Consider the following 23,925-nt stretch of genomic DNA (forward strand, 5'->3'; position numbering starts at 1 on the left):
TATTATTATTATTATTATTATTATTATTATTATTATTATTATTATTATTATTATTAATGAATTGTGCCTTCTCATGTGGTCGAAGTATGACGGCCTCAGTTTAGTCATCTTGGCTTCCAGGAAGAATTCTGGCTTGATCTGTTCTAGGAACCATTTGTTTGTCTTTTTAGCTGTCCATGGTATTCTCTGCACTCTTCTCCAGCACCACATCTCAGAGGAATTGATTTTCTTCCTATCTGCTTTCTTCACTGTCCAGCTCTCACATATATCTATACATGGTAATGGGGAATACAATGGGTTGGATGATTCTAACTTTAGAGTTCATCTGTATATCTTTACACTTTAGGATTTTGTCTAGTTCTTTCATAGCTGCCCTTCCCTTTCCTAATCTTCTTCTGATTTCTTGACTGTAGTCCCCATTCTGATCAATGTTTGATCCAAAACCTTTAACTGTTTCAATTTCCTTGTTATCTAGGTTGAATTTATGTAAATCCTGTCGTAATTATTTTTGTTTTCTTTATATTTAACATTAGGTCTGCCTTTGTGCTTTCTTCTTTGAATTTCTTTAGTGATTGTTCCAAGTCTGTGATGCTTTCTGCTAGTAGTGTGATGCTGTCTGTATATCTTAGATTATTGATGTTCCTTCCTCCTATTTTCACTCCTCCTTCTTTCGTGTCTAAACCTGCTCTATGTATGATATTTTCTATGTACAAGTTGAACAGATAAGGTGATAAAATGCAGCCTTATCTGACCCTTTTGTCAATTGGGAACCATTCTGTTTTTCCACATTCTGTTCTTACAGTAGCCTCTTGTACTAAGCACAGATTCCTTATCAGGACTATCATATGTAGTGGCACTCCCATTTCTTTAAGAACATTCCATAGTTTTTGTGATCTTGTTATAGTCTATGAAGCACATGCTGATTTTTTTCTGGAAAAAAAACCATTATCCATCATATGTTTGCGATGTGGCCCCTAATACCTCTTCTTTCTTGATCCCCACTTGGACATCTGGCAGTTCTCTCTCTGTATATGATTGGAGTCTATGCTGTAGAATTTTGAGCATAATTTTGCTTGCATGGGAAATTAATGCTATGTTTCTAGACTTGCTGCAGTCTTTTGTTTCTCCCTTTTTTGTGGATGGGGAGGTATATTGATAGTTTCTAATCTGTTGGCCACTGTTTTGCTTTTCATATTTGTTGGCATATTTTGGTTAACACTGGAATTCATTCTGTTAGTGTGGTTTGAAGCAATTCACTTGGGAAATTGTCTATTCCTGGTGATTTATTCTTTCCAATTTCTCTGAGTGCTGCTTCCACTTCACTTTCCAAAATTTGGGGTTCATCTTCATATGGTTCTTCCTTCCACATGTCATTCATTTTTCCCCCATCTCTTTTACATAGCTCTTCTGTGTATTGATTCCATCATATTTTTATTTAATTTTGATTATTTAGTATGTTTCTTCTTCTGATTATAGAGCATTCCCACCCTTGCTTTGAATTTCCCTTTGAGTTCATGTATCTTGTAGAAGAGGTCTTTCATTCTTCCTTTTTGTTGCTGTCTTTTATTTCTCTTCATTGCTTATTAAATTCTGACACAGATATTAATTAAAAGCAGTTTGGAATAAATATTCTTGAAAGCACGTTTTAATGACATAGGACTGTAAGTACTTGTCTAGGGAGGGAATTTTAAAGGCATGGGGCCACCACTAAAAAAGGACTGTTACTAGCACCTTCCAGTCTAACATTTCTTGAAAGTGGGCTTGAAAGAAGGGTCTTACAAGCATGCCTTAGCATCTAGGCAGGCACATACAAGTACAAGTGGATCATCATATCACTAAGATAAAAATCATGTTGGGTTGAACCACCAGCACTTCCAATCAGCACCATAAATGAATTGTCAGACAATGCAGCTGATGCAACATACATATTAGATGGTCTGATTTTCCACCCACCAGCCAACCATGTACTACACCACTTGAAGCTTTCAGATCTTTTTCAAAGGCACCCTTTGCAATTATCTAGTGTAGGTGTAACCAGAGAACATATGGCTGTGGCCCAAAACAAACAGCCCCAATCACACCAGGACCATGGCAACCACATGAGCCCAGTCCTGATCCAGGCCACCGCTGAGGTCCTGAATCGGGCTGCCAGAAGGAGCAGATTATACCTGCTCCTTTTTGGCACAGTTCTTCTTGCTTGGTGTAGCCTTGGCACAGCTTCTGGCCAGGTTTGGGGTTTGGGACATCAAAATGCCATGACCCCAGTGTGGCCCAAAGGTGGTGCTTTTGGCCCATCTCCTTCAGGCCTGTGGCAACAATCCCTCTCTGCGTAGTGGTCACAGCAAGCAAATCTACTTAAGCTGGTAACAGTATTCCTCCCAACAGCTAACCTCTCCTGTGTCTGAAAGAACACTGGACCCAGGAGAACAACAAAGCTTCGAACTTGGTATTTTGTACAAGAGTCTGTTGTACATCTCCATTCAAAGCAAAAGATTTCTTTACCCATCTTATCCAGATTAAATTTCTTCTTCTTTGCCATTGTGCATAATAAAATTGCTTCTAGTACAGTATCAGGACAAACAGTGGTAATAGAAGTGTTGAGTGATGCCACCATACATACTCCCAACATCTGTCACCACTACATGTTACTTAATAGTAGAGCTAGCCCCAAAGGAACATTATTCTATGGTGTTTTGATTTTGCAATCACACTTACAAAAAAATGTTGGTCAAGTTTTTTTCTTCTTTTGCTTGATTAATTTCAAAGATGCTTTCTGCCACGTTGCTGTGAAGCAGCCTGAAGCATTTTCAAGTTACTTGCTGGTTTAATTATTTTTCGCACAGGCTTAAAGGCTTTGAATAAGGCAGAGTTTTGGAATGTTGAGATGCTACACAGAACGGGGTGGTGGTGGTGTTGACAGAATTCCAGGGTTATAAGCACAATAATTACTGTAAGCAAGTCTGTTCATAAATGTTTGTGATCATGGCTTTAAATTCACTTTTCCTTTGTGCAGTGTCTGCCACTCCACAGACTACAATGTAATGCATCTTAAGTTGATTATGTTGCAAAAATTAGAAAAGAAGACACCAGATTTCTCAAGAAGCCTCCATGCTTTTGCAATAGGAAATCTTTAGGTGGTGTTGAGGTAAAACATGCCAATCCAGTCCAAATTTAAGGGGGGGGGGAAGTGTTTTACCTTTGTTGGAGCTTGAAACTTCAAATAGGAAGGTCCCAGTCCACTGGCTCACTCTTTAGGATTCCCCTGTTGCAGCTATAATGTGGTATCTTAAAATCCAGAAACACAGGGGTAGCTGTGTTGGGCATTTAGCAAATCCAATAAAAAATCCACCAAACAGTGATACCTTTATTAGCCAACCAAACTGTACAATATACATGCTGCAAGCTTTCGCAGCTTCACTGGTTTCTTCATCACGCAAGGTGTTATGAACCAAACAGGAGAAAAAATTGAAGATGTTAGTCATAGGCCTGCATTTTGCTGTTTCTCTTCTTAGTTAAGATGATATGGTGGTCATATCTTGCCCCTCCTTCTGGCATGGGGTAACTGGGAGATTCTCCAGTCCAGGAAATTTAACTGAAATGCAACTGAACATCAGCCTGATCTTAATAGATTCAAAGCTGCATTTCTACCTTTCACACAGCAAGAAGAAAAGACTAAAAAGTTTTCTGTGCTATTATCTGTCCAAGACAACTCTTTTTATTTCTCGTTTATAACCAGAGTACCTTTGGTTGAGAATGTTATGCTTTTTTCCCATGAGAAATCTGCATCTAACCTGGGACCATAGAAAAATAGGAAAATAATTTAGTGTGAAAAAGAATGATTTCTTTTTTATGTAGACAGCCTGTATTCAAAGAAAAAAATGAAGCTGGCCTGATAGACACCTGAAGACGTTCATGTGTACATGATCTGCAGTTGTTTTCATCTTTTCAAAAAGAATGTGAAAAAATCCAAGTTAACTGCACAGAAGTGCATTGGCAGAGATGACCTGAAGAAAAATATTTAGCATCCAAGACTAATTGCTAGTCTGCCTGGAGTTGTATGTGTACACCTGCCTGCACACACATGCTGAGTACTGAAGGGGGTCTTACCAAGCACTTGCTAAGTGCTAAACTACATGATATGATGGATTACAACAGAAGATGAAATACAATTAGACATAGGTTAGCTTAAAAAAGACAAAGGGAAAAAAAGATCCCGTTGTGCTTGGCAGTATCTTCTATGACTCTGGAAATCAAGGTTTGTTTGTATTTTCAGACCTAATCTATATGATAAATCACACACACAAGCAATGAACAATTAATGACAACCACTATGAGGAGCTTTTTTAAAATGAATTTTCATAGTGTGGCTGAGGACTATGTTTTCACTGTTTGAGCCAGCCATTTAGACAGAAAGCAAGTTCATTTATTTGTCTGTCTACATATTTATATCCCACTCACAGAGCATGATACAATAAAATTAATGTAAACAGCGTACAATATGAAACAATGAAAATAATCTGTAGTCTATAACCATATTAAACTAGCTATAAAACAAAAACATTATGTACATATATTAACTGGATATAATAGAATCTACCTTTGGCTTAAAAAAAACATGTTCTGAAATTAAGCAAATATTGAAGCTAGTAGCGCTTTTCTGGGAAGGCCATTATATAAGTGAGGTACCACAACATTGGCACACAAAGAAGGGTTCCTTTAATGAAATGAGACTTCTTTCTTACATGCCTTAACAGTGATATTTTATACATATCTACTCAGAAGTAATCCTCATTAAGTGAAATGGAACATACACTCCCAGGTAAGTGTGACTAAACTCTTGAGACTAAGGTTTGAATCCCAGCTTGGCCATGAAACCCACTGGGTAACCTTGGGCAGATCACATTTTCTCAGCCTCAGGGGAAAAGGAAGGCAAACCTCTTCTGAACAAATCTTGTCAAGAAAACCCCATAGTAAGTTTACCTTAGGGTCACCATAAGTTGGAAACAACTTGAAGGCACACATCATCAACAATAACAAGCTGTGGTGTGCTGGAGTTGCATTATTCAGACAATGAAGCTTGAATAACTAGGGTATAAATTCTCTTTTAGCCCTGACTAGAGTAGACCATTGAATCCCTTACATTTATCTATGTGTTGACTCACAATTCAGCAACTGATTGAATGGATCTACTTTATTTGGGACTTTTGTGAACCTTGAAACAAAATGTGGCAATAATAGTTTTTTGTGGGTTTTTCGGGCTATGTGGTCATGTTCCAGAAAAGTTTCTTCCTGACGTTTCGCCAGCATCTGTGGCTGGCATCTTCAGAGAATGTGGCAATAATATTGTAAATGTTATTCCTCCATCATCTTTTGGATCTTCTTTATGGAGTGTTTCATGCTGTCTCGGGGTGAGGTCTTCACAAAAAAAGAGTTTTTAACATCTTTAAACACATTTTGATGGGGATGGGAGTCTCTTTTTTTACTGAAGAAAGTTATTTTTCCCAGCCAAAATATTTGCAGGGAAGTGCTGGCAATTTTAGAGGGAACAGTGTGGCTCTCCAGGGGCTGCACTCAACCCCCAAAGGAACATATGCAATCTGTGGGTCTCATGGTTCCCATTCCTAGTACAGTATAATAAAATGTTTTCGAATCCTTGCTTGTGTCCTGGGGCTCTTCCCCATTTATGTGGCAACTCATGTCTTATATTGGCAATCCTCATCCTCCACTATTTGCTCCTTTTTAAAGCAGGACTGCACGCACAAGTCGTGTTATTTCAGATCACAATACACAGTGTGATTGAGTTTGGTCACATAAACACCTCTTTTTGAATAACGGGCACACATTTCAGCCTCCCCCCCATTCCCAAACAACTCAGTTATATTATTTGTGCCAATTGTCTTTTTGGCAAGAAGAGTGCTAGGATCAGCTTCCTGCTGCATGTTCAGATTTGTGAGCCTACAGCAGGAAGACTTTACAGGATTGACACCAATCTCTAGGGAAAATAAACAGCCATTGCTAATCTCCACCTCTGGGTGTATTTAGCATTATTCCATTGCCTAATATGGGGAATGGCATAAGCAGAAAATAGTGCTGACAAACTAAACTGGAATGTCTGGGAGGTGGGGATGGAGTGTTTTCCAGTTGTTTGGCACTAGTTAACAGTGAGTTGGGTTCAGACTTAGTCAAACTTACAGTAGGCTACAGTATTTCAAAACAATGGGACATAACTTAATTAGTTGATCAAAATTAAGTCTAATTGATTAGGATCACAGAATCATAGAATCTTAGTGTTGGAAGGGATCACAAGGGTCACAGTACAACCCCCTGCCATGCCTTTTCTTGCAATTTAAATCTATTGGTTCATGGGCTAGTTTTTGGAGCAGCAGCAAACAAGCAAATGAATATTTCACCTAACATATCACCTCTCAGTCTTCATTTCTCCACACTAAACATAACCAGCTCCCTGAGCCATTCTACATAGAGCTTGGTTTCCAGACCTCTTCCCATCTTGGTCACTTTTCTCCAGACACATTCCAGCTTGTCAGTCTCCTTCTTGAACTTCAAAATCTTTCAATTATTTTGTCTCACTTAATATGATATTTTGCCTTATAGAATGACTGTTTTAGTTGATGTAAAATGATTAACAATCAGTGAATAACATTTTCATTTTTTCAATCTACAGTTCCCAAATTCATATTGGCAGCAGTTGACCCAATGGTTACGAATCTACATCCTTCTTGGAAGCCAAAAGAAGGTGAATATAGTAACTTTTATGGATCACTACCAGCATTTATCTTTAAATAATAGTTTGATCAACTAGACTAAAGTGAGTTGAGACCTGAGTAAAATTTAATTTTTCAATATTTCCTGTTCAGTTGGTTAACACAAGTAGCAGAAGTAGGTTGTAGAAATCCCTTCCAAGTGAGATATTAACAACGCATTCAGTTAATTTACTAATGGTCACTTTCAAATTGTAAAATTTATATTTTACAGATTTCCTCAATTGTAAATGTAATGTACCTAACTCATTTTTCATTTTCCTTTCACAGATATTGATTTTGATCCAAGGGAATCAAGATTTCTAAACAAAGATGGAATTATAGTTAGTAGCAGTCTTGCCACCTTTGCTTACATTAGAGGTAGAACAATTGGATTTTGTTGTCTTGTATTCTGACCTGTTAGCCTTCATGTCATTTCCAACTTATGGTGACCCTAAGGCAAACCTATCACAGGTTTTTCTTGGCAAGATTTGTTCAAAAGAGGGTTTCCATTCCCTTCCTCTGAGGCTGGGAGAGTATGACTTGCCAAGGACACTCAGTGGGTTTCCATGGCTGAGTGGAGAGTCAAACCATGGAGTCGTGGTCCAGCACTCTCAAACCACCTTACCACACTGGCTTTGTTGGAATTTTACAGATAGCAATTATATTTTTCAAAGGTATTTCAGAAAATTAAGTCCATATATTGGCTACAGTCTGTAAAGCTGTACTATAGAGTATGTACGCAGTAGCAATTCAATAACCCCCTCGCTGTACAGTTATGAAAAGAATCGAAGGGATCAACAAAAGAGGGAGATATAATTTCTAGGATTCAGAACAAACTTACACTGTGAACAAATCACCTTCTTAACAAATCTTGCCAAGAAGAGTCCATGATAAGTCTGCCTTAGGGTCATCGTAAGTCAGAAACGACTTGCAAGCACACAATAACAACAAATATTGGCCATGGCATTTAGTACAGTCTGCAAAGTTTCTCCAGAGTCAATCTCTCAGAAATTTACCACTTTTGAAGTTACTCTTAGGACAATCTCCAGATTTCCCTTGCCGCCACCGAGCAGCTGCAAGAAGTGGCCGTGGAAAGTGCCAAACAGATTAATCCTCTCTCTAAGCTCTAAGCCTTCCATAGGGTTCAAGATCCTGTGCATTTAAGACCCTTGGAGGTCAGATCAGAAACGGTGTGGGAAAAGGGAAATGGTTTGGGGGCTCCCACATCAGTGGGATGGTGAACCACTGTTGGTAAATATATTTTGGGTTTGAACCTGACACTGTTTGTAAATATGTTTTGGGTTTTAGCCTAAACTTTAAAATAAAATTCAGGTTGCTAAGCCTGCATTCAGCACCTTGGGTGGTTACTCTGAAGTTCACACTAAGGACAGGTTGCATACCTGTAACTAGTTCTTTGAGTTGTTATCTGTGAACTCACATAAATGGGTTATCCTGACCCTGTGTGGTGCCTCTTTGATAACCCATATGTGTGTGTTCACAGAGGCCATGAAGAAGAATATGTATTTACCACTTTTCTAACAGAGAGCCATTTGCCACTACTGGTTTCATGGAGGAAAACAACAGCAGACTTACTGCCGGTACAGATCAGCAAAAAGAGCCAGCTTCAGGGTGGCATGGGGGTTCGGTGTCTGCATGCCTTGACTCCGCCTCAAGCTGGTATCACATTGCACACCCAACCAGATGATGGGCAGCGTTTTGGCAGCATGGCGTTTAGACCACATGTCAAAGAAATGCTGAAGAAATTTCTGTTTTCTGCTGCTCCTTTTTGCACCGGGGAAAGGCCGGATCGGGGCTGTGGCATGTGGTTGCTGCAGCCCCAATCCAGTGCACAAAGCGCCATCTGTATTCGGTCTTAGTTGCTTCTTGGTGTTACCTCTTTTCTGCTGCTCTAAGAAAATGACCACTGGGAGGTTATTACATGCATGTGTACCTAATAAGAAGTGTAAGAAAATTCTTGCTGTCTAGGAGAGCCTTTAGTTGGTGGTCCTAGTAAAGTGGTTGACTTTGTTGCTGCTCTTACAGTTTTATTTTTCTGCTTTCTTTTTTAAACAGTGATGTTTCAATGTTTCCTTGTAGTTTAGATTTATAATTCTTGTCATAGTTTTAGACTTAAGTCTTCAGCTAATTAAAATAGGAGTTTTATTTGGAACTTTACTATGGAAACCCACAATTATCTTGAATTATTTGGAAGAATGTTTTGTACAAACCTGCTTAACTTTGGTTCCTTTTGAACTAGCCAAAATGTAGGGACTAAAAATCAATTTTAACAGAAATTTTCTTTCACTACTTTACCCCATGTCTAGTTAAAAGCAGAACGATAGCTATTCATTATTTTCAATGCTTGGACAGATGTGCTTGCTCTATTTCATGAAAAAGGAAAAATACAGTTTCAGGGTGAAGTTCTGGGGAATATCATTAAATTATAAAGGCTAAATTATAAAGGCAACATTTAGAATAAAAGTACACAGAAGTTGTTGTGTGGTATTTGAACCCACACAATATACAGGTTAAGAATTAATTGTAATGGATTGGTTTTACTAGAAATAGGCAATTTGAGGCAGATAATATGTACCTTGCTAAGTCTTTTCAGCTCCACTGTTTCCCTTCTCCTTTTCCCCTAGAGCAGACAACCTTTGATTAAGTACCACTGCGGAGAGGTTTGACACTGGTTAGACCAGGAGAGAAGCATTTTGGAGAGGAAGACTTGACCTGGGAGCACTTTCTGTTGCCTTAGGATAATGCCTCTTGACTCCTCTTGTTGCCTTGAGACTTTATCCTTTTTGCTTATACTATACAGAGTTATCAGTCAGAGGCAAGTTAGCAGGACCTGTTGGGCTATATAGGCTTTGGCTGCTGCCACGTTGTAAAAATAATGTAGTTTGACACCACCTAAAGCTCCATGGCTCAATGCAATGGAATTCTGGGATTTATAGTTCAGTGAGATATTTCGCCTTCCCTGTGAAAAACTGCTAGTGTCTCATTAAACTACAGATCCAAGGATTCTATAGCACTGAGCCATGAAAGTTAAACTAGTGCCCAACTGCTTTATTTCTGCAGCATGGCAGCAGCCTTAGACTTTAGAAGACTGGCACAATAGTGCAGGGCTTTTCAGAAATGATGACATTTCATTGTTAATGCCCCCACATCTACACTTCTCTTTATAAGCATCTAGTCTGGGATTTTGTTTCTAATTTCAGATCACCCTGAAAGAGCTGCTCTCTTGTTTGTGTCTAGTGTTTGTGTTGGCCTGGTGCTCACGCTCTGTGCTCTGGTGCTACATGTGTCTTGCTCTAATGATCTGGAAAACCGGCGGAGGATAAAAAAGCGTTTGGTGCTAGAGGACAAAGTTGATGAAAACAGTAAAGATGAGGAGGAGGAAGAAGAGGAAGAAGAAGAAGAGGATGAGAGAGATGACTCTTCAGATTCAGACTTTGCTGATGGGTTCTGCAGGACTCCATATTCTGCTTATTATTCAATGGACCCAGCTGAACTTGCTGAAAGGATAGAGCGGCGAGAACAGATTATCCAGGAAATCTGGATGAACAGTGGTTTGGATGCATCTCCTACTAGAAGCCTCAGTCCATTTTATATCAATGAACAGGAGTGCATTTGTTTTGGATAGCACAAGCTATTTTTGTGAAAACAAAGGGGTACCTTCTGTGAAGGAACATTTGCAATTCTGTGTAATAATTATTTGGAAAGTTATATTATTAATAATTATAAAATAATTTTGAATATATTTTAACAGTGTGGCATATTCTTATACATTTTCACTAAGAACGTTACATTTTCAGACAGTATTGAAAATAAAGAGAGAGGCTGCTGCAAAACTACAGTCACTTTGCAAATCAGCTCTATATGAACTCTGGTTGGCTCAGGCCAAATCTAAAGTTAAATCAGAAGTCAATTCCTGGCTTCAAGCAGAATGACTCCAACATTTAGCATTACTCTGCAGGGAACTCAAAGAACAAAAGGAGGAAAAATGTCACTTCCTACACGTGATACTTAGAAGTATTTGTACTTTCTCTAGTCAGAGCCCACACATTCCTACAATAGCATGAAATATACCAAGGGTGGAGTGAACTTTGAAACAATAAGAAATTAAAAGACAAATTTTTAAAGAATGGATCTTAAGAAAAATAGAAAGAGGGAAATATTTTCCAATAATTAATTTGTGAGGTCATACTGAACTGGAAAACATTCAGTCTGATTCATTTCCTAGTAAGGCAGGAAGCATAGACATGCCAAGAAATCTTTAAAATAATGAAAAGGGAAATTAGAGAATAGAAAGGGATTAAGAAACAGTCTAGTTCACACTTCTACACTACAGCAGGGCCAGGGAAATACATCCATCACTACTCTCTCCCCCACAGAAGAAGCAACATGCCACAAACAGCAGAGACACTGAAGAAAGATGCTTAGTGAACATTAACTGGAAAAGAACCATAAAAGTGTGTTCCAGAAATATAAACTGAGCTAATGTTACATTGATGAGTGGGCAATGAGCCCCAGCCTTGGCTATCAGGTCACTGGGCAGCCACCTGCTATGGCACATCCACATGATCATGCCATATGTGATATAGAATGGTAGACAGGCATGTAACTACTCTTCTTGAAATGTGCTCCTTCCTGGCGTGTTTGAATTGGACCTAAATCCCTGTACTACAGAGTGGTTTACACATTTCCTGACTCCCTAGTAACACTTATAGCATTACCGTATGCATAGATTTTTAAACATAAACTGTTTTAAGTATACTCTTTTCCCAGTGCAAACTTATGAATTTAAGGATTGAAAACTGGATAAAAGGCCCGGAGCAGAAGGAAAAAGAAAAACAACCGTGCCCTTGCTGAGAAAAAAAGAGAGGGAGAGAGAGAGAGAGAGAGAGAGAGACTTGGAAAAAACAAGTGACCTGTGTGTAGAAAGTCCTATTTTGAATTCATCTGATTATCTTTACTTCTGAAGGAGAAATTGGCTGTAGCTGGATATCGGTAGGATGCAAATGCTGAAACATTTGCCAGTATAATTTAAAAAATACCCTCTGAACTAAAGATAAAGACACAACTAAACAGTGTGGCATACAATGTCACACAGTGTTATGCTACATTAGAAGGCATCTGGACCAAAGGTAACAACAACAGAGGAGCATAGCAGTGTTCTTTGTGCTTTCAAATGGAATAGCATTGCTTAATGAACAACTATTATAAAACAGGAGGTTTTATGTTACTTGGCTGCTCGCATGTTTCCTGAATATATCTACCCATTAGAGTCTACCTAGTAGGTTACATTCCTACCTTACACAAATTAGATATGCATTTGACAATTCTGTGATGACATAGCTTTTAGTATTGAAGGGCTGAATGTAAACATTCTGGGGAGATCGGGTTTTTTGTTTTTAATTCTATTGTTTGTGCTTTATATTGGTTAGGCCACCTAAGAATCAAATGTCTACCACCAGCACTGCCCATTCTGAGGCTGGAAAAAAAAACATTGAAAATTAATCCTTTTTGAAATTCAAGCCTTTCATCCAAATTGACTCATGACATATGTCTGAGGCCTAAAATGTGCAGCTGCACCTTAGAGGTTTGTCTGGAAGCCATTGTAATCAGCCAGCCAGGACACTACTGTTGGAAAGGGGCGGTGAAGACGAAATGGGTGTGGTGTTGCATTAAAGTAACTTTGAGGTTTACTTCCACTCATGCAAGGACCTGAAGTAGATGGAAAAAAATTAAATGGATATGTCATGGATGGAGAAAGATTGGAAGTGGTAAATCCTTGGAAGCCATTCAATTGGCTTGACTTAAGCACTGTGACATGCACAGATGCCTTGTAATACAATCTATCCCATTGTAACTTGCCTGAACATCAGAGAGAAACTTGGATGCCTTCACTCCAAGTCAAACAATGGAAGTCATTTCAGAGCTGAAAGGACTTGCTCCAAAGTCTGTTGACACTGAAAGGATGAAATGGCTTTGATGGCGTATATGTATTTGTACATGTATGTTTTGTAAAGATTAGGTTCCATTTATGACTCAATGCTATTTTTAATGTTACAAATAGTTTACTAAAATGGATCCACTTCAAAGAGAAGAATTCCCTTTTAGGCTGAAAGAGCGTAAATAAAAACATTTGTTTTTACCATGAAACTACAGCTCCATTGGAAGCAGTGGATTAAGTTACTTCCAGGACTCAGCTAGAGACGGTTGAATCAATATATATATTTAAAGGAAAACAGAAGGAAAAGAAACCATGGAGGTAAGTGTATCATTGGTCACTACTCAATGCTGGCTATATATTCTATCCAATATCAGAGGCAGTATCCCTCTGAATGCCAGTTGCTGGGGTAAGCAGCAGGGAAAATGATATTATACTGTACTTATAACCTCTGCTTTTGGGTTTGATCACTCTGGGAAGAGAATGTTGATTGAGAAAGGCCAGAGGTCTAACTCGATGCTCTGAGGTCCTTACTTGTCCCTTGGTTGTCTACTGGGGTAACCTAGTTCTATTCCTGTTGCCGTGATGAAAATGGAGTGTGATGGCTTCTATAAAAGACTGATCCGTGCCTATTTTGTTTGGTACTGTTACTTGAATCCAATGATATATGAGAAAAGGCATTGACAGAGCAGAATGCCAAATGATTTTCCTGGAGGATCGCAAGGAAATGCAGCCATACTGGTTGAAGAAAAATAATAATATAACAAGCAGTTTGGGTGGGATTCTCTATCTTACAATGCCCCCACATGGCACCTTGCCAATGAAAGAGACAAGTAGAAAAGAAAAGCAGGCAGAAAGCAGGGGTTCTCTCCCTTCCTGTTTTTTTTTCACTTGTCTCTCCATCCCAGTCTTCAAGAAGACATTACCTGTCTGAGCGTTTGAATAAAGATGATTGATCTATACTGATGTGTTAGTTATGTCCGAAAGGTAGATTCTGCTTATAGATAAAGAGTGAACATAGCACGTAAACATCCCTTATTATCACCATGACAAATAAAGTGGATGTGTCAGTCTTGGGGAAAGAACTCTTTGAAGGTCTACTTTTTGGAATGACACCTGCATCGCATCAAGTATCAAGCATTGACAAGTCCCAGCAAATCTGAGGCAATGTCTCAGTTACCTTGTCTTTTGGGTAATAGCCAAAAAGAAAAAAGAAAGTATTACTGAGGGCTCCATTATTTCCAAAGAACCAGAATCCATGTTAATGGCTCTTGAAATATTCATTTGTTGAAGAGATATTGCCCTCAGTCATTAAAAGTCCATCCCATACAAAAATAAAATGGAATTAGGACTGGAGAAAAGGAGTCACTTGGTTTTGGTGTGTGACTTTTCTACCATGAGTGATTGGTTACTGTCTCTAGTTCTTGCTACAATGCAGAAGCCACAAAAAGAAATTGTCCCTTAAGAGTTGAGAATTATTCTGTATTGGTGAACTGCAGAATGAAACTATCCCTGATATTGGCTAAGAACTTGGAATTACAAAATCACAGTTACAAAATTATCATTACAAAGAAATTATTTTTTGAATTACTATGACCCCGAGCCCCATCCAGCTTGGCCATGGCAACTAGGGGATCCAGAGAGTTTAAGTTCAAAATTTAATGTTTCCAATTCCAACACTAACCTCCACAAATGTATCTTCCCCTCTTGTAATATACAGCATCAGTACAGGAAGATGTAGGGTGGATCATGCATATACACCCAATATCCCAAATGGTCCATGTAGGTGTAGCACTGAAGGGATAAAGGACAGAAAAGCAACTCACTGGGTACCTGTCAGCTTCAGGTGCTACTAGATCCACACATTATTTTTTCCTCCATGTAATACATGCTATACAAAGTGTTAACCATCCACATGGTTTTTCTCCACAAACACCTAACCTGTTCAGAAATGATAAATGAGAAATACACTGCAGTTATACATTACTTTATTACTTATGCTTCCTTTCAAAGCCTTTTTTCTACGAACACAATCTTGGGATACATAAGTAACTGAAAGGGTGTTTTTGTTCTTCTGAAGGAAGTGCCAAGTTTCCTAGCTTTTCTAAAACAAAAACAAAAAACAACTTCCCCATTCCAAGGTCCCAAATTTTATTGCAGTACAGTATGTACTTGTTGATTTACAATGAAAAGCAAGCCATGCCCTTGAAAGTGACAGGCAGGAGTTGAACAGCAAAAAGTGGCTGGTGTGGGTGGATATGTGGTTATGCCTCATCTTTGCTATGTCTTCTAAATGTATGCTGTTATTCATAATATACCAGGGGCAGACAGAGGGTACATCAGGATCTACTGGTTGAACTCTGGAAGAATTGCTGTAGCTTAATCAAAATTATCCAACTACCAGCTATTGAACAATAGTCCAAGGTTGGAGTGCTGATAGAAAAGGCTTAAAACGCTTTATGAAACATTAGAGTTGAAAAACCTAATCCATTTATGTTAATAGTAGGTGTGGAATTGTTTAACACATTAAATTGCTATGGTTATTAATTGCTAATATTAACATTAAAAACCATAGGACTGGCAAGCAAAGTGGCATTCAATGCTTTGGTTAATAACATTGCCTGCAGTTGGCAAATTTTGTTGTTGGCTCCTTCAAAACTGCTCAAAAAACTTAAGCTGCCTTCCTGACTTGGCACTTTCCAGAAGTGTGTAACCCTCATGATTGGCGTGCTAGCTGGTGATGATGGGATTTGTAGTCCATCACACTTACAGTGTGTCAGGCAGGAGAAGGCTGGTGTGTGTGATTAAGTTTTGCCCATTTGTTGTGAGATATGCTATTCAAGCACCTTTTCAGCACCACAGTTGATATAAAGATAGAAAGGTATACAAAATAAAATTTTAAAAAATCCTGCATCAACACCTCTAAAAATGTTGCAAATGCCCATTAAAATAATGACTAAAAAGTAACTAGAATACTCTACCTGTTGCAGCAGAGCATGCAATACTTGTCACTCTCACTATAATACTATTGAAATGTAAAGTGGTTAAGCTCTCTTTACAAACAAAATAAATAAATAATAATTAATTTAGGGAACAGCATCATTTCAATTAATTCCAATCTTCCAACAGTAAGAACAAAATGCTCTCTCCTGCAAATTATCCCACTAAAATTAAGAAAGGAGCTGGTGAGAGAAGTGGGATTCCTGATGCTGAAAACAGTGTTACACTGGTTCAATAGAACAAACATACACTAGGAAAAAATGTGGCTTTCTCCACATCTTGATCCAGACATTCTGTTGAAAGTGGTAGTCACCAGAGTCCAATTCATTTTATGGGACTGTTACCTTGTGCACTAAAATGCAGGAGCTAGGCTTCTCATCAAAACCATTTTTATTTATTTATTGGCATTATTTCTGTATTGCCTACCAACCCACAAGGGTTCCCAAGGTGACAAACAAATAAAAGCCAATTAAAACAATACAGAGATAAAAACATTTTAAAACACATTGAAGTACTCTTTAAAACACAGTTTGAAAATACACTGGTGCCTCGGGTTACGAAATTAATTCGTTCCGCCATTCCTTTCGTAACCCGAAAATTTCGTAACCCGAAAAGGCTTTCCGTTAGCACTGGAAAGCCTATAGCTGCACTTTGCAGCATTTGAATTTCGCGCCGAAATGAATTTCGTAACCCGAAAAATATTTCGTAACCCGAAACAGTTTTTGCCAATCCAACTTTTTCGTATCCCGGAAATTTCGTAACCCGATCATTTCGTATCCCGAGGCACCAGTGTAATCCCAGAATCCAATTTTGAAATAACTAGGCATTAAGTATGGCTATTTCAAATGAGTGGTACTGATCACCAGTTTGTTTCCAGGCCTGTCATGGCGTTAGTATTCAGCTAAATTTGTTCATGGCTTAGGATCTGGCAACCTCTTCTATATGTTGTTCCCATAAGCTCTTCCAGTCATATGAGACAGCATTTCAAATTTCCTGGCCACATGGCATTGGGTATGGAGCAGGAAAGTCGATTCCAATAACTTATATTATGTGATCCCACCTAGGGGCATTGGACATACTCCACCAACACCTTTAATTGTTTCCCTTTGCATCAGTTACTCTGAACTCTTACACCTATACATACCATAATGTTAATGTGCTTGCTTCGGTCCATTTTGCTGGGAACTTGGTGCAAAACTGAAGATTAATTTGTTCCATTCAAATCATAACCAAGACTATTAACCTAGGCAACATGGGTAAATTTCCAACTGTTGTTAGTTTAATCACTTTGAAAATCTATTAGAATCACAGAATCATAAGAGTTGGAAGAGACCACAAGGGCATCCAGTCCAACGCCCTGCCATGCAGGAAAACACAATCAAAGCACACACACACACACACACACCGACAGATAGTCATCCAACCTCTGTTTAAAAACCTCCAAAGCAGGAGACGACACCACACTCTGAGTGAGAGTATTCCACTGTCAAATAACTCTTGTCAGGAAGGTCTTCCTAATGTAGTTTGAATCCATTGCTCCATGTCCTAGTCCCTGGAGTACCAGAAAACAAGCTTGCTCCATCCTCAATATGACATCCCTTCAAATATTTAAACAGGGCTATCATAACACCTCTTAAAATTTTCTTCTCCAGGCTAAACATACTCAGCTCTTTAAGGTGCTCCTCATAGGGCATGGTTTCCAGATCCTTCACGATTTTGGTCACACTCCTCTAGACACGCTCCAGCTTGTCAATATCCCTTATGAATTGTGGTGCCTAGAGCTATACACAATATTCCAGGTGAGGCCTGACCAAAGCAGAATAGAGTGGTAAATGAAGTAGATATTGAAGTAATGTTGGGAAAACAGAGACAAATGATAATTAGTTCAACTCCATTGATTCTGTATCTTTTGTAAAACCCAAATAATCCACTCATATAATAATCCTTTCATACCACTCACCTCTATATTCAAAGCTAATGAGAACTGACAGCTCCCATTCCTATTCAATAAGCAGACTCATCACTGAACAGCCCAAGGTACTATTATTCTCCCAAGCAACTGAACATGCTGCCCTTACAAGTTCTTTCACTGATCAGGGAGAGAGATAAAACTGTGAAAAATAATTAAATTCAGCTCTATGTGATGGCAACCAAGTGTTGCTAAACAGATCTTCTGCCAATCCATAAATTAACTGTGATGATGAGAGATCAGAGACACATCAAGCCTCATTATATTTACTAAACATGGTTTTGTAATGTTATTTGATAATCTCACAAAACAAAAGTCACACTGCACAGAGTTCAATCCAAGTGAAATATGACACAACCAAGAAAGAGACAACCATAGTATCTTAATATTGTGCACATATTTGTTTTAGCATTATAGGAGGGAAATGTCCACAAGTTCTCCACTAAAATGTAATTCAAAACAACAAAACAAAAAAAGCTCCTGAAAGTTAAAGAACTGCTTTTGTAAATTTTGTTCTAACTACAGAGGCAGAAGGGGGAAAAACTGAGAGATTATCTGCTGGGAATTAACAGAAGAATTGGCCATACAGCAAAACAGGACAGGTTGATAAATATAGAGGACTGGAAGGGAAAAGTAAGAAATAGAAAACCAACATGTTGGAGAATTTAGCCTGGGATTAAGAAACAAAGCAAGGGACTTGTTGCATTTTGTGATTATTCATCCTCTCAAACATATCCTTCAGGGAACCAAAGAGATAACTTTATATGTGGATATTACCTGATGGTCACTATAGAAGTCAAATAGACTACACAACAGGAAGTAGAATCATAGAATCATAGAACTGTAGAGTTGGAAAGAGACCACAAGGGCCATCCAGTCCAACCCCTTTCTGCCATGCAGGAAATCCAGTCAAAGCATCCCTGACAGATGGCCATCCAGCCTCTGCTTAAAGACCTCCAAAGAAGGAGACACCACTACACTCCGAGGGAGTTTGTTCCACTGTCGAACAGCCCTTACTGTCAGGAAGTTCTTCCTAATGTTGAGGTGGAATCTCTTTTCCTGCAGCTTGGATCCATTTTTCCTGGTCCTGTTCTCTGGAGCAGCAGAAAACAAGCTTGCTCCCTCCTCAATATGATATCCTTTCAAATATTTAAACAGGGCTATCATATCACCTAATCTTCTTTTCTCCAGACTAAACATCCCTAGCTCCCTAAGTCGTTCCTCATAGGGCATGGTTTCCCGACCCTTCACCATTTTAGTCGCCCTCCTTTGGACACGCTCCAGTTTCTCAATGTCCTTTTTGAATTGTGGTTCCCAGAACTGGACACAATATTCCAGGTGGGGCCTGACCAGAGCAGAATAGAGTGGCACTATTACTTCTCTATTCTAGACACTACAGTGGTGCCTCGGGTTACGAAATTAATTCGTTCCGCGGCCGCTTTCGTAACCCGAAAAGCCTTCGTAAGCCGAATTGCCATAGGCGCTAATGGGGAAAAGCCGCGTTTCGTGCGAAAAAGCCGAAAAAAGCACCAAAAATTTTCTTCGTATCCCGAAAAAACATTCGTAACCCGGAACAATGATTTCCTATGGGATTTTTTCGTATCCCGAAAATTTCGTAACCTGGGTATTTCGTATCCCGAGGTACCACTGTACACTTTTATTGATGCAGCCTAAAATGTATTGGCCTTTTTAGCTGCCGCATTGCACTGTTCACTCATGTTCAACTTATGGTCTACTTGGACTCCAAGATCCCTTTCACATGTAGTCTCATTCAGCCAGGTGTCCACCATCCTGTATCTGTGCATTTTATTTTTCTGCCCTAAGTGCAGTACCTTACATTTCTCCCTGTTGAAGTTCATTTTGTTAGCTTTGGCCCAACTTTCAAGTCTATTCAGGTCATTTTGAATTTTGATCCTGTCCTCTGGAGTATTAGCTATTCCTCCTTACTGAAATCAAGATATACTATATCCACAGCATAGAAGATGGATGAGAAGCTCTATTCTCCCTCCAAAAACAAAATCAGGAGGAGATTGGAGCACAGACTTTGACCTGCTAAGATTTGAACTTAGAGTAAAGGCAAAAAAATACACAAAATCAATTACTGTGCCAAAAACACAACCCGAAGAACATATATGTAAAATTTAAACATCATGTAAAAATTAGATTTGCATTATTAAGCAAAAATATCAAGAGCCAGAAGCACTCTAGACAAAAATTAAGGATCTTATAATGAATGAAAAAAGACACTATCTGCAGCCAAAAGGAAAGAAAAGCTCACTGGATGACAAATGAAATTTTTCAATTAAGAGCAGGTAATAAACAAGAGTAAGGAGTAACAGAAATAAAATCAGAGTGCAACTATTCAGCCATTCGTGTGTAGGGGAACACGCTGTATGATCAAGGGGAAAAATGATGGAAGGATGAGCTATTCAAGAAAGAGCCATTTGTAGGTGAATCCACAATTTTAGAAAGTGAAGACGCCCTTTCCAAAGCACTTGGGAAAAATAAATCACCAGGAACAGATGGCATACCAATAGATCTACAGAGATAGAATCCATTCAAATTCTAACCAATATGGAAAACAAAACTACTAGAAACCAAAATGACCAAACTGAGCCACATATGACTCATTAGAAAACACAGTGATGCTTAATAAAGTGGGAGAGTAGGAAAAGAGGATGCCCACATTACAGGTGGATAGAGCCAATCAAAAAAGCCACAGCTCAGTTTGCAGGACCTGAGCAGGGCTATTGAATTCAGATCATCTTGCAGGTCTCCCATTCATAAGACCAATTGTCGAAGACACCTGGATGACAATTAACAAGCTCATTACTTGTACCTTGTTACTTCCAAGCTGTAGTCCAGGTGAGGAGAGAGAAGGGAATTGATTGCAACTGAACAGGAGTGCCATAAAGAAAGAGAACAATTATGCCCTTTCCACAGATGAGGACAGGACACAATGTGCTTAAATTACAGAATACTATATTTAGATTAAACATAAGGGTGGGTGAACAGACATTTAACAGTGAAAACAGCTGTTAGGAAGACTCTTTTTCCTTGTTATTATTGTCATGTGACAATAATAAGGAAAAGCCAAATATCAATGCAGTATTTGTTATTACTAGAAGATCAAATGAAGAAAAATACATAACCAATGCAGGCTCTCTGGGTACAGAATTCATTTCCAGGATACTTTGGAACTGATGTGAAAAATCAAAAGCCAAATAGCTACATATCAACATTTTTTCTTCTTCAAAATCACAGAGCAAATAAAAATACTAATTTTTGTGCTTCTATATTTACACTCATTAAGCCAAATCAAAAACATCTGGGAAGCATCCCACTAAAGATACTGATCTTCCTATTTTTCCTCCTTCTGCCATTTATAACATAAGTAAACAAATGTCTTTCTTAACATAAGACAAGATCCTCTTGAGGAATTTATTCAGACCATATAAGCACTTCCTTGTGCTGCCTTTTTGAGATATGATGCAATTTGGAACAAGAAGTTCCCTCTAAGTTTATAGAACTCAATGTTCACTCTATCAGTTGACATTCTTATTTCTGCTCAAGTCTACAGTATAATACTGTTGCCTGCATATATCCAAATGGCCAAAAAAAAAAAAAATGCTAAAGAGTGAGTACAGTCATACCAAGACTACTCAGAACTAGCTAGAGTTGCTAGATAGAAGGCACTGACCAGCCTCATATATGAGTGACTGACGGGCTAGGCATGTAGGTGTATACTTCTTAACAGAATTTATAACAAAATAGCTCAAAGTAGCATACATTTGCTCCACCTTTATCTTACTTGTGAAGTGGGTTATTTTGGAGATTACCAGCATTTCCCAAATGTCATCACTGTGATTAGAGCATTTTTAGCCTATGAAGAGAACAAAGTCTCTGGTACCCAAACAATTGCCAATGGATGGCAGGAACTTTACTGTCCCAGTCTTCTGCTGGCTGCTGGGCTGTGGTTATCCTCATATACTAGACATCATCCTGATATCATAGGGTAAAACAAACCTGGATACGGTATAGTGAGGTGTGTGCCTTGAAGGAAGGTTGGGGCAGAAGGTCCTTGTGAGACCAGGAACACCCTGCCACATGGTCAAGCACCAAATGGAAATGCAGACTGCTAAAGCTTAGAAAACCAGTCCTTTCAAGACCTGGATAATGGCAAGGTTCTAAAAGCAACACTGCTACAGTGTCTGCTATGTCTGACAAATTCTCTCTTATTCCATTCATTTTTTTCTTTTATTAAGTCTAATTTTAAAAATAGAAATGACAGTTCATTTGGTTAGTGACCATGAAAAAAAGCTAAATAACATTGGTTATCCCGTTATCCTCTGTAGCCAGTATACCAACCAAGGTCTGGAACAGACCGCCTGAAAAGGGCAGATTGGGGCTGCCCTGGCCCCTAGCAACCAAAAGTCGCAGCCTGAATCCACCCGGAGCCGGCTCAAACAGGAGCAGCAATGATCCACATCTATTTGGGCCAGTTAAAAAGCTGCCTTCAGGGCAGCTTCAAGTTGCCCCCAGACCACTTTAAGCCACCCATGTATAGTCTGTCAGGGTGGCTTCCAGCCGTCTTGTGAGCATGTGGTGTCTAAATGCCATGCCCCCAAGCTGTGTGGAAGTGGCTTTTCAGGGCTGTCTGTTCGGCCTCTAAGACTTGATAGTGGATAAGGTATTCTCCATTTAACTCTGACCCTCCCCCTCATTAAAACAGTCGGCCAACAGTCAAAAATATGTTGCCTTCTAAAGTACGTTTATACTGAGTAATTTCACTTGCAACAGAAAAAGACAAGAGAGGGACAAATAATATGTTTAATAATATATTATCCCATTAGTGAAATAGTACTAGAGGTAGACATTTGAACTCTCAATTTATTAAAGCATTTGCACAAAACACATGACAAACCATACTTTTATGTGTAAAGGGAAAATATTCTATCAAGATGAAAGTAGTTTCATTCAAACATAATAAAAATCTCTTCTACAGAATAAAGTTTAGCATTTCACACAAATTATATTGAGCAGTTTGTTATCCATGTTATTGTAAAACTCAGTAGGTCAATCTATCTGGTAAAGAAAAAAAATCCTGTATCAACAATTTCATCTTGGTCGCCACTTAAGGTCCTTACACCATGAAAATGTCTTTTCAAGGCATGACTGTCAGCCCATTCAGAACTAAAAATGAATCATCATCATTTTCTTCTAATTTCTGGAAAGAAAAATAGTAAAGAAAATGTTACAAACAGTAAAAAAATATTATTTTCATGAACAAATGTTGCAACAACACTTGAGCCCTCCTCCCGACCGCCATCTTGAGGGGGAGAGAAGCAGGCCAGCAACAACAGGCCTCTGCCTGCTAAGGAGACGAGCCCTCCTCCCAACCGCCATCTTGAGGGGGAGAGAAGCAGGCCAGCAACAACAGGCCTCTGCCTGCAAAGAAGAACAAGCCCTCCTCCGACTACAATCATGCTTGTCTTATTGCATGTTGTTCAATGTTTATTGTTTTTTGTAAGGTTGTTTTTATGATGGTAAATTTTAAATGATTTTGTGAACCGCTTGATCACCTCGGAAAACGGTATAAAAATAAGCATATTATTATTATTATTTATATTATTTTATTGATACCTTCAACCCTCTTGCCTTCTGTGATAATAGAGAATCATCTGTTTGTGACTTCACCACTGATGACAGGCTCACGGGCTGGAGCTCCTTGTCCTTCTACAGAAATATAAATTGTGAATACACATTATTCTGTCACAACATCCAAAATGGAATAATGCTGCAAAAGCAGGCATAAAAGACTTACAAGATTCCATTATACTCTAAAGAGGGGTGTACAAACTTTTTAACCCAAAGACTGCACTTAAGATGAGATAGGAACTGCATATGCACACATTCCCATTCCAATGATCTTGTGCAAATGTTGTCAACTGCCCCCAAGTCGACTTTGACTTACAGTAAACATCAATGAGAGATCTCCAAATCACCCTATCATCAACACCCTGCAGACTCAGGACCATGGCTTCCTTGACTGCATCTTTCCATATGGAATGTGGTCTTCCTCTTTTCTTACTGCCTTCTACATTACCAAGCATTACTATATGAATTTTCTAGTAACATCACATCTTATCATGATGTCCAAAGTATGGCACTCTGTTTAGTGATCTTGCCTTCTAGGGTCAACATAGCTGTGGAGAGGTTGTTGGAAGCAACAATGTTAGGCA

The 23,925-nt window shown here is 38.8% G+C and overlaps 1 protein-coding gene across 2 annotated transcripts in view; it reads left to right on the forward strand.

The window, feature by feature from the left end:
- Positions 1–10,486, forward strand: part of EVA1C (eva-1 homolog C) — a 53,000-nt gene extending 42,514 nt beyond the window's left edge. For both annotated transcript variants that reach the window (XM_042460623.1, XM_042460624.1), the window contains 3 exons: positions 6,683–6,754; positions 7,050–7,139; positions 9,980–10,486. In XM_042460623.1, coding sequence (XP_042316557.1) covers positions 6,683–6,754; positions 7,050–7,139; positions 9,980–10,404 — 587 coding nt within the window. In that variant the 3' untranslated portion in view covers positions 10,405–10,486. The remainder of the gene's footprint in view (positions 1–6,682; positions 6,755–7,049; positions 7,140–9,979) is intronic.
- The last annotated feature ends 13,439 nt before the right edge of the window (positions 10,487–23,925 follow it).

Source organism: Sceloporus undulatus, chromosome 3 (genome assembly GCF_019175285.1).
Source record: "Sceloporus undulatus isolate JIND9_A2432 ecotype Alabama chromosome 3, SceUnd_v1.1, whole genome shotgun sequence".
Taxonomy (NCBI): Eukaryota; Metazoa; Chordata; class Lepidosauria; order Squamata; family Phrynosomatidae; genus Sceloporus; species Sceloporus undulatus.